Below are 23,122 nucleotides of genomic sequence, written 5' to 3' on the forward strand. Positions count from 1 at the left end.
GGAGCTTCGAAAATCCCTGCCGCCGTCTCCAAGATCTCCAAGAAGGATCTCCAAGATCTCCAAGATCTCCACGACGGACCACTGAGAGAAAAACAAAGCCTCAAGGTTGTACAGTGCACACTGTACAAGGCCTTGCTCGCGACACGGCAAACAGACGATCAATTTATGAAAGATAAACACCGAGAAACAACCAAAGTTGCACACAATAACTTCACACACCGAAAGATAAATACAGTTTCGACAAAATACAATTGTGAACAGACTTAACTTCGAAAAACGTAGAGACCGTGTGGAGCTTCGAAAATCCCTGCCGCCGTCTCCAAGATCTCCAAGAAGGATCCAAGAAGGATCAGAGACATCATAAAGGAGGAAAGTTTCTGTTAAGTAGATCACGTCTGGTTTGACAGAAGCAACCTGTATGGAGAGATCAGTTAAGTTTGAACGAAGGCCCGAACGAAGGGTGATTGGTTCTTAGGTCATACATGTCTGCGATGTATCGGAGCTCCACATAGGAGCTCTATGGTCATGTCTAGCTTATCGAACTTATTACCATTGGATTCGGGGCCCTTGAAAATGTATGTTTAGCCGTTGGAATCAAAGCTTTATGTTGTTTAGAAGCTGAGATATTGAGAAACATCAGTTTTACGGCGGCCAGTTTGAAAAATCCAAGATGGCCGCCACATAGGAGCTCTATGGTCATGTCTAGCTTATCGAACTTGTTACCATTGGATTCGGGGCCCTTGAAAATGTATGTTTAGCCGTTAGAATCAAAGCTCTATGTTATTTAGAAGCTGAGATATTGAGTAAAATTAGTTCTACGGCGGCAATTTTGAAAATCCAAGATGGCCGCCATACAGGACTCTGTGCAAATAGCAACATTGGTTTTCTGACTGACTATACAATATAGTTTCCAAAAATATATAGTTTTCCAAATCCCCCAAAAAATCCAACGAAACTTTAAATCCGGACATACTGAACCTGACTACAAGGGCAGAAAACTGACACCAAAGCACATTGGTCTTGGTTTGTAATGTTCAGTAAGGGGAAAAAGGAGATGGAAAATCGTCCAACAATGAAGGATGCTCTCCAGTTACATTATGGAAGGGCGAATTACCAGGCCAAGATGTGGTTGAATGAAGGCTGATCGAGAGAATGTTGGATTGCCATCGTCAACAGGGGAATGGAGAGAAACAGAAGATGAACTGGAAGTTGCCTGGATGATTCTGCTTGCTGTGCCCACTGTGTCGAGCTTGTATCTTGCAGCTGCAAGAAGTGAAAAACTGCTGCTAGTCAGGTTCCTTGTGTAATTTCGCCGGAATTTCTTGGAGAGTAGCAAACCTATAGATTTTTGAGAAGTTTAGGATCTATTTAAATAAAAATATGATGTTTCAGATTTTTTTCAATCTGTTGGTTGCCATGGAAACAGCAGATTTGGGGCGAAAATCACTTTTTTCTAAATTTTAATTTGAAGAATTCTTAAACAATACAAGATAACCAACTGATGATGGAGTACACTTAAATAGCTAACAATGGATTTTATAAGATAATGAAATGTTGCATTTTAACTGTTGGTTGCCATGGTAACAGTAGTTTTGGGGTAAAAACGCTTTTGGGGTAAAAATCTGAAACATGGATTTTCTGTTTTGAGCTAAAGAATTTTTATGATATTTGCAGGACCAACGACAGGATGCATGAGGTACCACTGAGTGACGCGAATCCCTGCCAGGTGAAAGAATCAACGAACTGGTCAAAATGCGTTTTGTGCCAAGATGATTCTTCCCAGAAAGGAGCCTTGGTGTTGCAACCAAAAGTTGCAAGATGATCCAGAGACATGGAGGGAGCTCGAAGCAGGCAATATCTCAGTCACCAAGAATACTATCCCATTTGTATCGATCGGAGCAGACCACGCTGTTGAGCATCTGAACAGATTGCTAAAGGTTCACTCAGGTCTGATTGGCATATCAAATAATGCAAATGCCAGACAACGATTCTTTTTGGCTGCACTGGAACTGTCACGTCTGTCTTGCGAGTTTAAGGGACAGTTTGGACTCAAGGAAAGTGAGATTAGTGAGCACCATGGCCTTTCTCCAAGTGTCCTCAAGCGTGAACACAATGCAATTGACCAAATCAAGACTGCCATACTTAGTCATGGGAATCCATTTGAAGTTGAGGGTAACCAGCTCTTCAATGTAGTCACCCATGCTTAAGTGCCAGAAGAATTTGTACCACAGATACTGAATATTGATGAAACAGGACAGAAGCTCTATGAAGAGTTTGTTGCTGAACGGATCAATGGTGATGTCAGCCTATGGGCGCCAGTGAAGAAGGAGAAGAACAGAATGTACAAGTCTGGCAATGCAACACTAGCAATCAAGATTAGGGACAAGACAGTGGATCTAAAAGAAACCAAAGATTTGTATGGTAGACTGATGGTGCTCTCCAGATCCAGCAGGGATGTGAACCAAAAGGACGCAATTGGCAACTTTGAGTTCACTGTGACACCGAGGGCCCTGTTTGCACCAGACGGTAGCTTACTTTCTTGCACAGACAAGTCAAAGCTTATCCACATCTTGGAGAAGTTTGCCAACGAGGCACAGTCTTCTCCAGAAGATGAGCTTGATGCCACACACATGGCACCAGTGTCCACTGATATTGCAACCGATGGCAGTACATGCACTAGCAAGAAGCTCGCAGTCATAGATGGAATGGTTGTTGTCCAGAAAATGACCAAGAAACCAGCAACGGTGGTGACTGTGAAGGATCTCAGTGAATGTTTCAATGATAGGGTGTTGAGTCTGACCAGGGGCTTCGAACACATAATACTTGTTTTTGATACATACAAGCAAGATTCCCTCAAGAGCACAACCAGAGCCAAACGACGTCATGGAAAGGCACCTGTCCAGTATCAGGTCAAAGATGATACCAGTATCGAACACATCACGATGAGCCGATTTCTGTCTCATGATCAAACCAAGGCTGATTTGACGGACTACTTCGCAGAGAAAACTCTAGAATACAACCATGATTCAACCAAGGTGGTAGTTGTCTCAGCATCTGGTCGGACGTCAAGCAACAGGAGTCTCCAATTTGAGGCAGATAACCTTGAGGAGGCCGACACGCTGATGATCAAGCAAGCAATAGCCGCATCACAGCAACATAAGGGAGATGTTGAGCTGACGATATTCTCACCTGATACAGATGTCCTAGTTCTTGCAATAGCAAACTATCATCTGCTGCCATGACACACATCTATCTCAATGGTATCTAGTGTTATCCAAATTGAGCCAATCTGGAAGGCCCTTGGTGAGGAGAGAGCCCAGGCATTGCCAGCCTTCCACGCTTTCACAGGTGCCGATAATACTGGGCGGTTCGCTAGACTTGGAAAGGCAAAGTGGTTCCAGTGCTATCTGAAGGCCGATGACGACATAGTAGCTGCCTTTGCTACGCTCTGTATGGATGCTGAACTGTCAGAGGACCTGTACACAACTTTAGCTAGATTTGTCTGCTCAGCTTATTGTCCAAAAGGTGTCAATATTTCCAGCATCCCTGAACTTCGGTGGCATCTCTTCTGTAAGAACATGGCTGAGAACGACAGGCTACCACCAACTGTTGGTGCTCTGAGACAGCATATCATGCGGGTACATATCCAGGCATATGTGTGGAGTCAATCAGCCATTTCTCAGCAAACATTTCTCGATCCATTGAAGAATGGATACCACAAGGACACGTGTGATCAACTCAAACCGACTACCACAGACATTCTCCCTGCACCAAAGGCAATTATCGAGATGGTAAGGTGCCAGTGCAAGACTGAATGTTCATCACAGAGATGTTCGTGCCGGGCCAAGAACCTAACATGCACTGATCTTTGCATGTGCAGCACTTCGTGTGAGAATGACGAGGACTCAAACATTGAAAGGCAGGACCACGATAGCGATGATGACGATGGCAATGATGAGTGACATTGGAGTCAGTGATGCCATACCTGCTTTTGGCAAATTAGCATAATTACTTGGCAGCTGTTTTAACGATGACAATAGAGTCGTTCTTCTAAAGTAGAATACGTAGCATCGGGTAGATAGTTGAAACTCTAAACCAGCATTGGACAACAGTCTGGCTCAATGATTGAGTGTTGTTTGTTTTAGGAATAATGCAACTGCTCCGGCCTATCGGCTTATCGGAACGTTCTCGGCATCATGCAATAATCATGTTACTACTATTATTTCAATCGCAGCAAATATTTATTCCTGCCTGTGGATGTGATGCAGAAGAATGCTGCAATTCTGCAGCAAAGTTGTTGATACACCTTCAAGTGGAACTCAAAAACTCGAATAGGGGCGATATGATGGATGAGAACATTCATACGAAGACATTTTTGCAAATGTGTGAGTATAGGCCTACTGCATAGTTATTTTGGCATCACATATCATTTTTTGCAATTAAAACATGGTTCGATTGTAATGTTGTTGTTGGATACTGACTGCTTTACCATCTGACTGACTCCATACTGACTCCATGTTGGATACCTTAACACATGTATGATTCACACCAAGATCAGCAAAATTGACGATTCAATGACCCTTTATTCGTCACAATGAGTAGATATAGCGGCCATTTTAACGACGTCATTTATACCATACATGGTGATGATCTGGCAAAGTGTCAACCACCCATGTGTTGATTCTGACCACATAAGCGTTACATCTGGGCAGTTCGTTTGTTTGTAACAAAGAGATGCCATCTAATTAAAATTTCATTATCTTTCCAGGGCCTGGGTAGCTGGTTTCCAAAAACTAGTGCTCGTTCTTTCTTCTATGTTTTCAAGCCAGCGATTCCTTGGGGAGTGGGGATATTGTTTCCTAATATCACAAAAGTTATGTTATCATCATATGTGTTGTTATTACCCTTGCCAGAGGAGAGGTATTGTATTTGAGTCCGTTTGTTTGCCTGTCTATCTGTCTGTTTGTTTGTTTGTGTCATGTATGAAGCTGCAAATATTCACCGTTGTATCCCTACACCGTGACCGCATGGTATCCCTACGCCCCAGCTCGGATGGCGCTGCAGTTAATCGGGCCTGTATAATCGAGATGTAGGCGATGCCACGGTTCGCTGGGCCATTTGGATCATCTGGAAGATTGTGCTGTCGATTCCGGCCAGATCCGCACTCATACTCGACGAGACGCCGTTCTGTCCAGAACTGTCCAGGCTGTACAGCTTGGATGGCATTTGCTACCTGAGGGTGAGCCAGCTTTTGGGGCTTTTAAAGCACGTCACAATGAATCCGCAGCTTTTAAAGCACGCAAAAGCTGGGTCACCTTCAGGTAGCAAATGCCATCCAAGCTGTACAGTACAGCCTGGACAGTTCTGGACAGAACGGCGTCTCGTCGAGTACGAGTGCGGATCTGGCCGGAATCGACAGCACAATCTTCCAGATGATCCATCAGTGCGATAATGGATCCTGGTGTAGGCGAATCACCAACGGATTCTGGAAGGGGTAACCGACTCATGGCATCTGCATTTGTGATAGACGAACCGGGCTTATAACACATGGTGAATATTTGCAGCTTCATATATGACAGTTTGTTTGCCGCACAAAATAAATATGATTTTCTCTGCAACCGTTGGTCCGATTGACAGGACATTTCACCATAGGTGCACTTCCCATTGTACATTTTTTTAATGATAATTATGACACCATAAGTCACGTGGTACGGGCACAATCTTGGAAAAATTGAAAAACGTTGCACCTCTATCTCCGAAAGCGCTGCATAGAAAAACTAGAACGCCACTCAGTAGAGCGCATACTCCCACCGTGGGTCAAGTTGGAGCCCTATCTTCCAATGGTAAAAAATCCTTCAAAAAATTCCTGGATCCGGAATAATATCCTGAGCTTCACCAAAAACGAATCAATTCTTCCTTATCCCAAGGGCGATCATCCCACCAACTTTCATCCAAATCCGTTCAGAACTTTTCCAGATATCTTGTTCACAAACACACGAACACACACACGGACGGACACGATGGAATCCATTACTCCCTGGCGGGAGTAAAAATTGAGACATGGCTCATTGTAAAGAACTCTCCATGGGAATCACATATGTTAATGATGATGTCATAGGTTCCTCCTTCATGATGTCATAATTCAACAAGTACAAAACTTCATCCAATCAAGATGAAATTTCTTGAGCGTCAACTATGGATAAATTGGAGGAAAAAAAATGATGACGTCATATATCACGTGGTTCGGTCGCCATATTTGTTTTAACCCAAAAGCCTTAACAACCACTAAAAGCACGCTGCTCTTTCTTGTTACTTTTGTAATGAGAAGCGGCTATGGAAAACGCCACAAAAACCGCCTTGTAAGAACTCCATGGAAGCTGTAGCAAGGGTCCTGCTATTATCCCTTGTGAGGTATATAGACTACAGTAGATCTACGATCAGGTGCGTTCGTCGACGTAGCTCGAAGTGTTGGCCCAGATGGACCACGAGTTCTAATAAATCATTCTTCCTCTTCGAAAGTCCCCAAAAACATAATATGTTTTCACATCAAATGCCTTGTGGGCAGACCAGGGTCACAACTCGGGCCTACCCAAAAACTAGGACTAGGAGCCCGACGTTCACATTTCTGATTTAGGATTACTGGATTTAAGAAGTGCTGCTCACGGGAATATCGATGTTCAGAAACATATTACAAATTTAACTCTGAACCTTCAAACAAATAAATTATATCCCAACCTCAAAGAATCGTATTATTTAAATAAATTATCTACTCAAGTTGAACTCTATGACGTAAAACATCAATAATATCCCTTCAATGTAAAAATAGGTGTGGAGACTCCATTTTAAAAATTAACATTTTACATTAAAACAACTGGTGATGTTTTATAATCGTTATAAAATCGTTCCACATCTTTTGCTGATCTCAATCGTTTTTTTGTCCCGTTCCCGCGTCTCGTTCTGACGTACCGTACCTTGTCCTTTCCCACTAATTTGTGGAGTTCGCCGCCTCAGCCCTCAATCTCCTCAAAGAAACAGCGATTTCCGCTTTTCACTCATTCTTCAACCCTTCTCTGCCTGAACGCCACAATATGTTTTCTTTTTAATAGTACATATTTTCACACTTTTCTGGCTCCTTTGACAAGAACAAAAAAATGAATAAAATTGGTAATCGCTTTTGAATAAAACTTTTTTATTGTTACGAATTTACAACCTTCCGCTTACTGTTTTTCCTTCTTTCGCTCATTTATTTAACTTGCACGTCTAACCGTAAGTATTTGTTGGTAAAAGTATTTGTTTCGAATTTTAAAAGTTTACTTTTAATCACATTTTAAAATGGTCAATATTCTTTTTAATTCACCGACATTGCAGAATCTTCTTTTTCACTGCAACCTCTTTGCTGACACGGTGTTATAAATAGAACCTCCGTGTTGCCTGACACTTCTTCTTCTTCTTTGGTCTTCTTCTTATTCAGCCCATTATTTTTCTTCTTCTTCTTCTTCTTAGAGACGGCAAGCATGGCTGGTGTTTTCCCAACCAAAACAAAGAGCGCGGTCACGTGATCGGGTACGTGACGTCACGGTAAACATCGCCGTAAGTGGTTGTGTAAAATGATCACGTGGATTTCCACTCGTTCCCAAGGTGTTTAGAAAGTAACTTACCATTCCTTATTTCGAGTCCAACATTGGCCCCCTTGTATTTGCAGGTGTGCATTTAAATATTTCCAGGTTGTTGTTTTTTGAACGACGGTTTTTCACCGAGACTGCTTGATCGTTAGGGAAATTTTTTGCTCAGTCACGCCCAACCGTTTCCATAGGAGCGAAAGCGGTCCTCGTCGAAAAACGGTATTACTTTCGCTTGGTGTTTTTCGCTTGTACCTCTCGAAATACACGTTTCGGAATTCCCAATGTACGTTTGGGACAACGCGAAACACGTTCTGGACTACAAGATGGACGTGTCGGACATCCAGATGGACGTGTCGGACTACAAGTACAAGATGGACGTGTCGGACATCCAGATGGACGTGTCGGACATCCAGATGGACGTGTCGGACTACAAGATGGACGTGTCGGACATCCAGATGGACGTGTCGGACTACAAGATGGACGTGTCGGACATCCAGATGGACGTGTCGGACATCCAGATGGACGTGTCGGACATCCAGATGGACGTGTCGGACTACAAGATGGACGTGTCGGACATCCAGATCGACGTGTCCGACTTCCAGATGGACTTCAAGATGGACGTGTCGAACTTCGAGATGGACGTGTCCGACTTTGAGATGGACGTGTCGAACTTCGAGATGGACGTGGCAGACTTCGAGATGGACGTGTCAGACTTCTAGATGGACCTTTCCAATTGCCACCAAACGGAATCGAACATATTTCGTTGGACATCGTGATTCTCATTTATCGCACACCTGGTGTAATCATAGCCAATCAAACATGGTTTGCAATAAACATCCTCTGGATACCAAAGCACGTGCCAGTTATGATTGATAGTTTGGACGAGACCTTATTTTCTCCCCCACTGTAATTATATCCTCCTCCTGATGTGCCATAATTATATCCTCCTCCACTGTAACTTTACATGGGGTGTACTTACTTTTCCACATGACTGTGTGTGTGTGTGTGTGTGTGTGTGTGTGTGTGTGTGTGTGTGTGTGTATATATATATATATATATATACATATATAGACATATATACATATATACATATATATATATATATATACATATATAGACATATATACATATATACATATATATATATATATATACATATATATATATATATACATATATATATATATATACATATATATATATATATATACATACATATATATTGTTACAGACACGACTTTGATGTTAAGGTGGGCCGAGCGGAATGGCCGTCGTGTCCGCACAAATTACCCGATTGTACTCGAACGTTGACGAAGCCGCGCCACGCTGGCTCAATAAGAAAAAGAAGACACCCGGCTGGGTTATAAAATGACGACACCAGGGATACGGTTCTCAAGACCTCCGGAGGAGATTATATTCGTTACGGAAGGTCAGATTACAGGGACGAGAGGTACAACATAGAAAGACAAGCACTTAGACACAATCTTATATTATTCCCAACAGACGACAGATAAACGGGACAAAGCTGACTCACACGGGGATTGATGGCTAGGAAAGGCAAGGTAGCGATGGCTCCAGGTGCACCTGGGCTCGGGGCAGGGTCGACCCGGTCCGGTCCAGAGATGCGGAAGGTTGCACAGCGCTCGAGGTGGTAACGTTCTTTCACAGGCGGGTTCTCTTCCTCTCAGCGGTCGTAGGCAACGTTCTTTCTCCAGCTGGGGGCGCATCTCTCTCACTTCCGGTAAGTCCCCACGTATATCCGGCGGGGAGTGACACGCCCTCGGCTCGTTAGCTCCGCCCCAGATGGAATCGGTCCGCCCTTCTGATTGGGTGCGGGGGGGTTACCAGGCTCCGCCCTTGACGAGGAGCTGACAGCCAGCCCCTCTGGTAACCCCGTGGAGCGCCGAGCCGGTGTGAGGACGCATCCTCCCCCGCGCCACCGCGCCGCCCCCATCTCCTCTGTTGTTGTAGTTATAGTTGTGGAAGAAGATGGAAGGAGGTATGGAAGATGGAAGGAGGTATGGGAAAGGTCCTAAACTCACTACTGATGCCATATAATCACATTCTGGTGCAACGAAGAGTCATAATTAATGGAAACGAGGCCTTAACTGACATAGATTAAGAATAACTAGCAAGATGTCGGAAAGTTGTCTACGTGTGGTGCGGTGGACCTGGGCACGACATTTAATGGGGGAATAAGGGGAAGGTCGGCTCTACTGAGTGTTATTTACATGCAATGGGACTAGGGAATGGGGGGATTGGGGAAAGTTGGGGAGTATTGGAGAAATAGGGGAATATTTACAAGCGGATATGGAGGCCAAATTCCATATTCGCAACAATATATATATATATACATATATATATATACATATATACATATATATATACATATATACATATATATATACATATATACATATATATATACATATATACATATATATATATACATATATACATATATATATACATATATACATATATATATATATATATATATATATATATATATATATATATATATATGTATACAGTAATACCCCGGCCTACGTCATTAATTCGTTCCATAAGCCGTGACGTAACTCGGTTTTTGACGTAAACCGGGCTGTTACGGGGTCCACTGCAATCTCCTGGTCTTGGTAACCCCCGAACCCCGAGAGGAACCCCGGCAGAAAGATATAGATGTTATTCCGTGTCGAAATCAATCACTATTGAAACCCTCCATGAAATCCTCAAAGGAAGCAATCCAAATCAATAAGGAAACCACACCAATGGTTAGCCACAAAAGAATATATTCAAAATCACACGGGAATAACACAATACAATACAATACAATAAATATCTTGAGATGGTAACATAACCCCAAACTCACGGCCCTCCCAGGAAATGGAACCGAGCCCTCCGCAATGTCTCTATACCCCTCCAAGGCGAAGTTGATGCGCTCCGGCGATCGTTGAACCAATGTCCGCTCCAGAGCAACCGAGGCGTAGACGGCCGAAGCGACACAGAAGTCACGTGGTCCAACACCCAGCACTCGCGGTAGAAAGGGAAATCTCCAGAGGCGCGCGCGTACACCTTTGCCGTTCAATCGGCGAACCGCAGGGCAATCTTCAGACGCCGCTTTATTGCAAGCCATCCCCGGCAAACCACCGGAGGATAAGCCCACCCGACACGACAAAAAACCTATTCCGCTGAAGGCCGCGCACGGGACAACATGGCGGACGGCTCTCACTCGAGCCGTGGCCTTGAGGCGAAGATTCTCCGGAATCTCACACCTGCACCTGGCTTCGCAGGCTTTTCCATGACACCAGCTATCTCAGCGATCGCACGAGTTTCCTTTCCAGGACCCAAAGTTCATTCTCCATGGACGCTCGACCACGCTGGATGCGGAGCTGTTCCAAAACGCCTCGTTTCCTCCCTCTCATGCGCTCTTCTTCCTCCCTCCCCTTGTCTTCCGGGTCACCATCCGATATCCGGCCACATTTTACCAGGAGCGCTTTTAAACCTTTTAACCACAATAACCCTTTCCCTTAAGCCACCATAAGCATAATATCTAGAACCAACCATGATAACAATAACAACCATAATTAGGGCCAAATCCGTAACCCTCCCCCCCTCAAGAAAGAAAGATTGAACACCGCGAAAACTTTCTTTGTAGGCAAATTCTTGAAACCAACACAAGTAATCAATGTTTCCCCAAAAATAAAGCAACAAAACTTCGAACAACTTACAGAGATTTCCAAAGTTAATTCACTCTGGACAACCCATCAGCAACGACATTGTCCCTGCCCTTTTCATGTTCAATTTCTAAGTTACCCCTGCAAAGCCAAACTCCATCTCATCAACCTCTGACTTTTACTTTTAGTTTCTTTTGAATGAAGGTTAAGGGGTGGATCAAAAATCCCAAGCCAAGCAAATCGATAGCACTTTTTCTGGGAGGCTGAGCTGAGGGCCAGGTTCCTTGGTGGTTGGGTGGTGAGGCCTGGACATATTCACTACATGGACGCCTTTAGGAAAGTGGAGTTCACGGTTAGTCCATGTAGGAAAGTTCACTACATGGACGCCTTTAGGAACGTGGAGTTAACGGTTAATCCGTGTCGGAAAGTTCACTATATGGACGCCTTTAGGAACGTGGCGTTCACGGTTAATCCGTGTAGGAATCTTGGCTCGGCTGCTCCGCAGCATTCAGTGCTTCAACTCTTTCTAACTTTCCTAACAATCACGGTTGGACCACTTGTCACAGTAGTCACCTGACTGGCTGTCTCCTTCTCGGCCACTGCTCTGATAATCCTTCCTTCGGGAGCTGTCATAACTCTGGAAGCCTCCATAATAATATCGATTGCGGCCACCACCACTACTACTCCTTGGTCCTCCTCTGTAGCCCCCTCGACCCCTAGGAAATGCCTTCCCTACTGTGATGGTCCGACCATCCAACTCCTTGCTATTCAGATCCTTTTCTGCAACTCTGGCGTCCTTTGAGTTTTCAAACGTGACAAAGCCAAACCCTCTTGACTTTTGTGTCTCCCTGTCTTTTATCCGCAGCACTTCCAGAAGCGGTCCATATTTGCTGAAAGCAGACTCCAGAACATCTTCCTTTGTCCTGAAGTTCAGTCCCCCTACAAAGAGCTTGCCAATATTGCCTCCATCCCTGACTTGCGTGTGCTGACACATAGTTTCAGGGTACTTACTCTTCTCTTCAGGGCACTTCCTACTCGGCTTTTCAACAAACATCGGGTTACCAGAAACTTGACTACCGGCTAAATCATTCCCGATAATAAAAGATACTCCTTCTATAAGAAGAGTGGCTTGTAACCCGACGGTGACCGGTCCTGACACCAAATCGGACTCCAAATGGATGACATGAAGTGGAGCACTAACACAGCCAACAATCCCCTGTAAACGAACACTATCCCCAGTTGCTGTCTCCTCGGACAATGGCAAGATGCCTTCAAGCATTAAAAATAGATGTGCTCCTGTGTCCCTCAATATCCTAACCGGTCTCCGGTAAGTCAAGGCTCCATCCAGTGACACAAACCCCTCTGAAATAAATGGTTGGTAACCCTTTTGAGGGCGATTTCTCACAATGGCCATTGCATTTGGAGTCGTACTAGTCGAACTCCGCTCCTGATTTTCCTTTCCCAGAGCATAACAGTTGGACATCAAGTGTCCAGGTTTATGGCGAAAAGTGCAAGTAGGCCCGGAGGAGAACCTCGTGGTCTGCCAAGGCATGGGGGCAGCGGTCTGCCTCGAGCCCCCCGTACGATAGGTCTGTCTTGGAACCGCAGTCTTCTTATTTCTAGAAGTCGTGGTGTCAGAGTGGTCCTCATTTTCATCTCGAGGCCACCCCCATGGATTTTCATTCTCTGCCCCTGATGTGCCATAGCTCCCCTGGCTAGGTCTGGGTGAGAAGTTCGGTTTGTGGAACCCCATCCTGTGTGTTAAGGCATAGTCATCTGCCATGGTTGCTGCCTCATACAGCTTTGGTACTTTCCTTTCCGCCAGATGAACTTTAATGTCCTCATGGACACACTGTTGGAATTCCTCCACCAGGATCAATTGTCGCAATAGTTCGAAGTCTTTTCCAACTCCTTTTGAATCACACCACCTATCAAACATGGTTTCTTTCAATCTGGCAAACTCCACGTGGGTCTCACTCTCCCTCCTCCTGGCATTCCGGAATTTTTGCCGGTAAGCTTCCGGGACCAATTCATAGGCTTTGAGAATGTGTTTCTTCAATACCTCATAATAATAATAATAATAATTCATTTATTTTGTATAGCGCTTTTCCAGAAGCCCAAAGGCGCTTTGACAGAGTGGCAAACATAATGCATAACAATACATGAAAACAACAATTGCAAAAAGACAAGAATCAATAGGGAAATATTTAAAAGAAAAGGAGGGAGAAGGAAAAGAGATAGTCAGGGGTTAAATGCTGTGGGTTGAATGTTGAATGCAGTGTTGAACAGGTGGGTCTTTAGTGATGTTTTGAATGTGGTGAGTGAGGAGGAGTCTCTGATGGTGTGAGGTAGTGAGTTCCAGAGGGTGGGAGCAGCGATGGAGAAGGCCCTGTCCCCCCAGGATCTGAATTTGGTCCGGATGGAGGGGGTCAGGAGGTTGGTACCAGCAGAGCGGAGGTTGCGGGTGGGAGTGTGTCTGGAGAGGAGGTCAGCCAGGTAGGATGGGGCCAGGTTATGGAGGGCTTTGTAGGTCAAGAGGAGGATTTTGTACTGGATTCTCTGGGGGATGGGGAGCCAGTGAAGCTTGTAAAGGACGGGGGTGATGTGGTCACGGGTCCGGGAATGGGTGAGTAGACGGGCAGCGGAGTTCTGAATGTATTGGAGTTTATTGGTGATTTTTGAGGGTGAACCATAGAGGAGGCTATTGCAGTAGTCCAGACGGGAGGTGATGAAGGCGTGGATGAGGGTTTCTGCAGCCGTGGAGGAGAGGGATGAGCGGAGACGGGCAATGTTTTTCAGGTGAAAGAAGGCTGACTTTGTGATCTGTTTAGTGTATTTGTCGAAGGAAAGGGTTTGGTCAAAGATGACGCCAAGATTCCGGATGTGAGGGGAGGTGGATACTGGGATACCGTCAATGTTGAGGGCAAAGTTATGGGTGGATTTTGTGAGCGTTTTTGGGCCAATGATGATTATTTCAGATTTATCACAGTTAAGCTTGAGGAAGTTGATTTGAAGCCACGATTTTATTTCAGTGATGCAGTTTGTCAGGATAGAGTGGGTGTCGGTGGAAACGGACTTGGTGGAGATGAAAAGCTGGATGTCATCGGCGAAGCAGTGGAATTGGAGACCATGACGGCGGATTAAGTGACCGAGCGGGGACAGGTAAAGGATGAAGAGGAGGGGGCCAAGAACTGAACCTTGGGGGACACCTTGGGGGAGGGGAGCAGTGGGGGATTTGCAGTTATTGATGGAGATGAACTGGCATCTGTCAGAGAGGTATGATTTAATCCAAGAGAGGGCAGTGCCGGTAACGTTAAAGGTGGATTCAAGTCGGGTGAGGAGGATAGTGTGATCGATGGTGTCAAAGGCAGCGCTGAGGTCAAGGAGGACGAGAATGTTGAGGTTGCCAGCGTCAGAGGAGAGGAGAAGGTCATTGGTGATTTTGAGGAGAGCAGTTTCAGTACTGTGGTTGGACCGGAATCCGGATTGGAATGTTTCATACAGGTTATTGGCAGAGAGATGATGTTTGAGTTGAGTGGCTACAGCGCGTTCCAAAACTTTTGACAGAAAGGGTAGGTTGGAGATGGGTCTGAAGTTGTTTAGGGTGTCAGGGTTTAGACCAGGTTTTTTTAGAATGGGGGTAACAGCAGCAATTTTGAGGGAAGGTGGGACGATGCCTGTAGACAAGGAGGAGTTTATTGTTGCAATGATAAGTGGAGAGAGAGCAGGGAGGGAGGCTTTGACAAAGCTGGAGGGGATGGGGTCAAGAGTGCAGGTGGCAGTCTTCATTCCTATGAGGAGTTCAGAGAGGTCAGTAGGGGAGATTGGGGAGAACCGAGACAGGGGATGGCCGGACAAGGGGGGGCAGGTGGTTGGAGGGGGAGCGGGTGCGGCGGTGGTCAAGCTGTTGTAGATGTTGTCAATTTTGCGTTGGAAGAAAGAGAGGAAGGAGATGCAGTTGTCTACTGTGAATGACTGGGTGGTGGTGTTCAGGGGGCGGAGGAGTTTATTTATTGTCGAGAAGAGTGCTTTTGGGTTTCCGGAGCCAGAGTGGATAATTTGAGAGTAGTAGGCAGAGCGGGCGCGGGAGAGGGCATCTTTGTAGTGTTGTAGGTGGTCCTTGTAGGCTTGGGAGTGAACTGTGAGACCCGTTTTATTGCGGAGTCTTTCAAGTTGGCGAGCACGAGTTTTCATCAGGTGGAGTTCAGGGGTAAACCAGGGAGCAGAATGGGCGAAAGAAACTGTTTTGGTTTTTACAGGCGCAAGCTGGTCAAGGCAGGAGGAGAGAGTGTGGTTGTAGTAGTCAGTGAGGTCGGAAGGGGTGTGGAGGTCAATGAAGGGAGAAGTGGACATTTTTTCAGAGAGGGTGGATGAGAATGAGGTAGGTGAAACAGCGTTTAGCTTACGGAAGTTGATTGTGCGATAATGCCTTGGTGTTGGGGCGGGGATGTTGATGGTCAGAGTGATGGCTAAGTGGTCAGAGAGGGTGAGGTCGGAGCCATAGAGATGGTGCAAATTTAATCCAGTGGAGCAGACAAGGGCCAAAATGTGACCACGGATATGGTTAGGAAAGTCGACATGTTGAGTGAGGTTAAAGCAGGTGAGTAAATCAGTGAAGTCAGTGGTTATTGTGGAGTCAGTGGAGTCCATGTGGATATTGAAATCACCAAGGAGAAGGATTGAGGGGGAGAGGGAACATAGCTGGGTCAGAAAGTAGGAGAAGTCAGACAGGAATGATGGGTGTGGTTTGGGAGGGCGGTAGACGACAGCCATGACTGACTGCGTGCGACCAGAGAGTTTTAAAGCCAGGTGTTCAAATGATGGAGCAGATGAGATGGAGATGAGGTTGGTCTTGATGTCTTGACGGTGGATAACAGCAATTCCACCACCTCGGCCCTCCGAGCGTGGTTTATTGACGTAGGTATATCCATTGGGTGTGGTGAGGTTAAGTGTGTAGTAGTCCAGAGGTTGTTGCCAGGTTTCGGTGAGACAGAGAAAGTCCAGTTTGTTATCCAGGATGTATTCGTTCAGGATGAGGCATTTGTTGTTGAGGGACCGGGTGTTGAACAGGGTGAGCTTGATGTTGTTTTGAACAGCAGGGATGAATTCAGGTGATTTAGCCAGGGTTCGTAGGCAGGAGGTGCGATCGTGTGCGTTGCTGTGACCAGGTGCGCTGGGACGAAGAGTGAGAGTGCGCTGAGCCGACCAGAGGACGGGGATGGAGTGACCTGATTGCAAATAAACAAACTTACGACCGGAGCCACGGTGAATGTACCTGGGTCGTCGGAGGAGTCCATTTGATTTAATGGCAGAGATGCATGATGGGGTGGAGCGGGTACCGAGCAGAAGAAGCCCTGCGGCGGAGTACCTCAGAGCCATGCCAGGCAGGAGCGAAGGGACGAGTACGAGGCCAAGGTCGAGGAGGCAAAGCGGCAAACGCAGCGGCAAACGACTGCAGCCGCTAATCAAGACCACAGCGGCAAACAGCCACCGCCGCAAACAACGGGAGCGGGCCTGAGGAAACAGTGGAGGAGCTGGGCAGGCGAAGCCAGGAGCAGAGCCGGGACCGAGCAGAGGGCAGACCCAACGGTCAAAAATCCGCCACGACCACCAGAAAAGCAAACTATGTACAATGGCCCAGTCGGAGAAGTGGCGAACAAGTAACGCCAGCGTCCTCTCCAGACCGGACCGGAAGCGGAAGGACCCAATCTGCACATTGGTCAATCGGTAAAGCCGAATAAATATCTTGAGCTTTACCCACCAGAACACTTTGCACTAGTATGGACCAGTACTCCTCAGGCCAGTTTAACAGTCGAGCCACTTTCTCAAAGTGTGGAAAAAACTTGGCTACCTCCTTTTCTTTGAAGGGTGGAACCAGCCTCACATGTCTGCCAACATCCCAGGTGTTCTGGCTAGGTGTCGAACCAGTCAGCAGGGATGGTACCTCTCCCCGTTCTCTCCTTAACTCCAGCTCCTTGATTTTAATTTCCTGCTGACACGCCAATTCACGGTCTATTAACTCCCTCTCCTCTGCTTCGAGTTCCCTTGCAGCTCTCCTTTCCTCTGCTTGTTTCTCTTCTCTTCTCTTCTCTCTTCTGCTTTCCTTTCCTCTGCTTTTAATCTTTCCTGGAGTTCTCGTTCCACTCTCCGTTCCTCTGCTTGTTTCTTTTCTCTTCTCTCTCTTCTGCTTTCCTTTCCTCTGCTTTTAACCTTTCCTGGAGTTCTCGTTCCACTCTCCTTTCCTCTGCTTGTTTCTCTTCTCTTCTCTGTTCTGCTTTCCTTTCCTCTGCTTTTAACCTTTCCTGGAGTTCTCGTTCCTGTTCTGCTCTTCTTCTTTCCTCGCTCTGCAATTGCAACTCCAGTTTCCGGAGCTCCACCTCTTCTGGTTCCTCGGGTAACCAATCCCGGGCTACCTCTTCCCATGTTCCTAATCCCACCATAGATTGTATCACCACTACCTGCATCTCTGCCTTCCTCATATTAGTTCGGACCTCCAAGCTAAAATGTTTGGCTAATTTCCCGAGGTCCGATTTTACTAACGCTCTGAACTGTGCTTCACTCGGGGTCACTGCAAACTTCTCTGCGTCAAACTCCATGGTGACTATTGTTAACACCTGTTAACCTTCACACAAGAAATGTAAAAAAAAAAATCTTTTTTTTTTTGGTTTGTTTTTTTGGAAAAATTTGGGAATGTTGGAACAAGTTCCAAATTTGGGAATGCTGGGAATGTTAGGGAATTCTTTCCCGCTAAATCTAGGGAATTTTATATCCCGGACGCAGACCCAATTTCGAGCCCACGAGTCAATTGGACGAGCCCCCAATTTCTGTTACGGGGTCCTCTGCAATCTCCTGGTCTCGGTAACCCCCGAACCCCGAGAGGAACCCCGGCAGAAAGATATAGATGTTATTCCGTGTCGAAAGCAATCACTATTGAAACCCTCCATGAAATCCCCAAAGGAAGCAATCCAAAACAATAAGGAAACCACACCAATGGTTAGCCACAAAAGAATATATTCAAAATCACACGGGAATAACACAATACAATACAATACAATACAATAAATATCTTGAGATGGTAACATAACCCCAAACTCACGGCCCTTCCCTGAAATGGAACCGAGCCCTCCGCAAAGTCTCTATACCCCTGCAAGGCGAAGTTGATACGCTCCGGCGATCGTTGAACCAATGTTCGCTCCAGAGCAACCGAGGCGTAGACGGCCGAAGCGACACAGAAGTCACGTGGTCCAACACACAGCACTCGCGGTAGAAAGGGAAATCTCCAGAGGCACGCGCGTACACCTTTGCCGTTCAATCGGCGAACCGCAGGGCAATCTTCAGACGCCGCTTTATTGCACAGCCGTCCCCGGCAAACCACTGGAGGATAAGCCCACCCGACACGACAAAAAACCTATTCCGCTGAAGGCCGCGCACGGGACGACATGGCGGACGGCTCTCACTCGAGCCGTGGCCTTGAAGTGAAGATTCTCCGGAATCTCACACCTGTACCTGGCTTCGCAGGCTTTTCCACGACACCAGCTATCTCAGCGATCGCACGAGTTTCCTTTCCAGGACTCAAAGTTCATTCTCCATGGACGCTCGACCACGCTGGATGCGGAGCTGTTCCAAAACGCCTCGTTTCCTCCCTCTCACGCGCTCTTCTTCCTCCCTCCCTTTGTCTTCCGGGTCACCATCCGATTTCCAGCCACATTTTACCAGGAGCGCTTTTAAACCTTTTAACCACAATAACCCTTTCCCTTAAGCCACCATAAGCATAATGTCTAGAACCAACCATGATAACAATAACAACCATAATTAGGGCCGAATCCGTAACCAAAAAGTGATAAATGTAGGGGTGTACTTACTTTTTCCACATGCGAAATTTCCATTTATGTTTATTTAAATTATACAATGGACTACAAAATGTAAATGTTTCATGATATTTGTTATATTATATCACCTTTATCTATCAATATTGTTGAAATGAAGATCAAATAGCTGTATGTTGAAATATGTTGAAAAAGTCAAAACTTTACATGGGGTGTACTTACTTTTTCACATGACTGACTGTATATACATACTGTATATACAGTTAAACTGCCAAAATCAAGACTCTGCTCACCTTCACTCCTTCAAATCCTCTGATCTCCCGCCTCTGGAACAAACTCCCTCACTCTCTTCAATCCCACTCCTCCCTCCAGGTCTTTAAAACAGCTGTTCACCACCATCTCTTATCTTCCCCCATCCAAAACCTTGATCTTTTCTACCCCCATTAATTCAACCCAGATCCACTTTTTTGAAATACCAACTTCCTTCCTGGAAGTCCTTGCAGTGTCCTTGTGTTTTATACTTCTCGCACCCCCCCCCCCCCCCACCTCCCACGCCTCCTCCCCCAAGCCCTCTCCCTCCCACAGATCTCCCGATGTCCATGTCCCTGCTCTCAAATGTTGTGTTTTTGTGCTTCCGCTTCTCTCCCCATCTTGTCTACCGCTACCCTTATTATATACTTTGTGTGTCTGTTTGATTTTTTGTGTGATAAATGTTAGCTCTTTCACAAGCCTCGATCCTGTATACAAAAAAAAAAAAGAAATAAAAAATGGCATTGACAAAATTATTAACACCCTAAACTTAATATTTGGTGGCACTCACAGCCTTTGGACAAAATAACTGCAGTCAAGCACTTCCTGTAACCATGGATGAGCTTCCTACACCTCTCTACTGGCAGTTTTGCCCACTCTTCTTGTGCAAACTGCTTCAGTTTTCCCAGACTTGAAGGGTGCCTTCTCCCAACTGCTGTTTTCAGATCTCCCCACAGGTGTTTAATGGGATTTAGATCTGGACTCATTGCTGGCCACTTCAGAACAGTCCAGCGTTTTGTCTTGAACCATTCCTGGGTGTTTTTTAAGTGTGTTTGGGGTCATTGTCCTGCTGCAAGACCCATGACCTTCGACGGAGACCCAGCTTTCTGACACTGGGTTGAACATTGCGCTCCAAAATGCCTTGGTAATCTCCTGATGTCATGATGCCATGCACACATTCAAGGCATCCATTGCCAGAGGCAGCACAGACACCCCAAAACATCACTGAACCTCCTCCATGTTTGACTGTCAGGAAGGTGTTCTTTTCTTTGAAGGCTTTATTTTGTTTTCTGTAAACATAGAGATGATGTGCTTTACCAAAAAAACTTCTAATTTGGTCTCATCTGTCCACAGGACATTCTCCCAGAAGGATTTTGGCTTGTTCAGATGTGTTTCGGCAAACTCCAGTTGGGCTTTCTTGTGTCTATCTCTTCGCAGTGGGATCCCCCTGGGTCTCCTGCCATGGAACCCCCCTTTCATTTGGTTGGCGAAGGATGGTGCAAATTGAAACTGTCGTACCTTGTGTCTGAAGGTCAGCTTGAATCTGTTTGGTACTTGATCGAGGTGCTTTCTCCACCATTCGAACAATCCTTCGCTGCAATCTTCGATCAAGTTTTATCTTACGGCCACGTCCAGGGAGGTTGGCTGCAGTGCCATGGACCTTAAACTTCCTCATAACATTGCGTACGGTGGACACAGGAACATGAAGTCTCTGGAGATGGACTTGTAGCCTTGAGGTTGTCCATGCTTGGCTACAATCTTGTGTCTGACCTCCTCAGACAATTCTCTGGTTTTCTTTCTTTTCTCCATGCTCATTGCGGTACACACGGTGACACAAAACAGCTGAATGACTCCTTTTCTCTGTTCAAACTGGTTGAGTGAGTGATTTTTATATTGCAGGTATCTGCAACTCACCAAAGGTGAGTTCAATTCCAAAGTAAAGGAGAATCACCTGCTTGAAATCTAATTATTTCCAACAACTTCTAAAAGATGCCAATAATATAGGTCAATAATATTCTTTTTTTGTTTTCTTCTACTGCAAACCAAAGAAATGCATTTGTGGATACCAAAATATTTTTTATTTCAACAATTTTCTGGAAGAAATGGTGCATTATTTGAAAAAAGTGCAAGGGTGCCAATACTTTTGGCCACGACTGTATATCATTTTGGGCCCGATCACTCAATGGTTAAGAATCACTTAAGAATTTTAAAAGCTCTCGCATCTGGATCCAGGTTGGGATCTTCACCAAAATCGAATAATTTCGTTCATGTCACACACCCAACCTCTCCACCAAATTTCGTCCGAATCCATCCACAACTTTTTCAGATATCTTGTTCACAAACAGACAGGGGTGGAAACATAACCTCCATCCACCTTATGAGTAAAGACCGGTTGTGGTGTTAAATAAAACCCTAACAACTCAATTAAGCCTGGAATAAATCTAAATAGTTATGGAGAATAGATCAACAACCAAAACCTAAACACTTACCAATTTCTAGGTATTCGTACAATAGACCGTTCCACGGCAGTAAGCTGTAATCCATCTCCCACTGTTCCAGCACATGCTCTTTCTGAGGCTTTCTTGTCTTTCTATGACGCCACCATTTAGTTACTTTGCTGTAAAGACAGAAAACAAAAAATAACGAATGAAGAATCGGAATTTCACACGATGACCAAGAATAATGTTAAGAATGTCCATGGATTCACAAACCATTGTACCTTTATTACACATAACACGTCATTACCCTCGCCAGAGGAGAGGGTATTGCATTTGAGTCCGTTTGTCTGCCTCTCTGTTTATCTATCTGTCTGTTTGTCCGCACAAAATAAATATGATTTTCTCTGCAACTGTTGGTCTGATTGAGAGGAAATTTTCACCGTCGGTGCAACTCCTCTTGTAGAATTTTTATTCATAATTATGACGTCATAGGTCACGTGGTACAGGTGCAATCTTTGAAAAACCGAAAAAATTTGCACCTCTATATCTCCAAAAGTTCTGAATGGCAAAATTTGAGACATGGCTCATTGTAAAGAACTATCCGTGGGGAATAACACATGTTGATGATGTCATAGGTGCCTCCATTATGACGTCACAATTCGACAAGTACAAAACATCCGATCAAGATGAAATTTCTTGTGTCATCTAAGGATAAATTGGTGGAGAAAAAAATAATAATGACGTCATCGGTCACGTGGTTCTGCCGCCATATTTGTTTTCACACGAAGCTTTAAAAACATGTCCTGGCGAGGGTCTGCAATCTCTGATTGCTCTTTCTTGTTAGAACCGTAAACTATTGTTAACATTTGAAGATTCTTAACGTAAACTATTGAAGAACCATCTTTTTAAAATGATGTGCTCAGCACGGTCCTGAAAGATAAACTACTCACGTCAGGATCAGCTCCTTCAAGTTTCCCAAAACCATTTGTCCAAAAAGGAAGACAAAGACACCCTGGGTGAGATGTGTCATGCACCCTCCCAGAGGACACTGTCAACAGAGAGAACAAAGTCAATAAACAACAAATCATTTTTGATTGAAATAGAAATGGTGATTGCGCATGTGCTCAAGATGTAAATACTGAAATTTAATGCAGAACAGACTTTAAAACAGTTTGTAGTTATTCCAAACAGATTCCTTATTTTGTATGATTTGATGTCCCCCAAACCAGGAAATATTGCCAATTCAACTGTCTCCTTACTTGCTCGTCATATTAGATGTGCATCATTATGGGGCAGACCATTTTTGGTTGAAATGGTATTAAATGAATCCCAAGTCTTATTCCCTTTGATACAACCATATCACGTTCTTTATGGATATAAACCAACAATCCATACAACTTTAAAATGGACACCTATCAGGGATGCCTCTTCGTGATGGTTTTGCCCCCCCAACGCAATTTGTGGGCCAAATGTTCCCCATTCTTCCCTGCTGCCTGGATTCATCAGGGCAGCACGGTCATGGTCAGTGT

General features: G+C 45.2%; 1 protein-coding gene across 1 annotated transcript in view; it reads right to left on the reverse strand.

Moving 5' to 3' along the window:
- LOC137432037 (anoctamin-7-like) overlaps positions 1-22,817 on the reverse strand; it is a 213,056-nt gene extending 190,239 nt beyond the window's left edge. The window contains exons 1-2 of the mRNA XM_068123773.2: positions 22,544-22,817; positions 21,645-21,772 (exon numbers count right to left, since the gene is read on the reverse strand). Coding sequence (XP_067979874.2) covers positions 21,645-21,772; positions 22,544-22,623 — 208 coding nt within the window. The 5' untranslated portion in view covers positions 22,624-22,817. The remainder of the gene's footprint in view (positions 1-21,644; positions 21,773-22,543) is intronic.
- Between the last annotated feature and the right edge of the window lie 305 nt (positions 22,818-23,122).

This window comes from Myxine glutinosa, chromosome 8 (genome assembly GCF_964187855.1).
Source record: "Myxine glutinosa chromosome 8, kmMyxGlut1.1, whole genome shotgun sequence".
In the NCBI taxonomy this organism is placed as follows: domain Eukaryota; kingdom Metazoa; phylum Chordata; class Myxini; order Myxiniformes; family Myxinidae; genus Myxine; species Myxine glutinosa.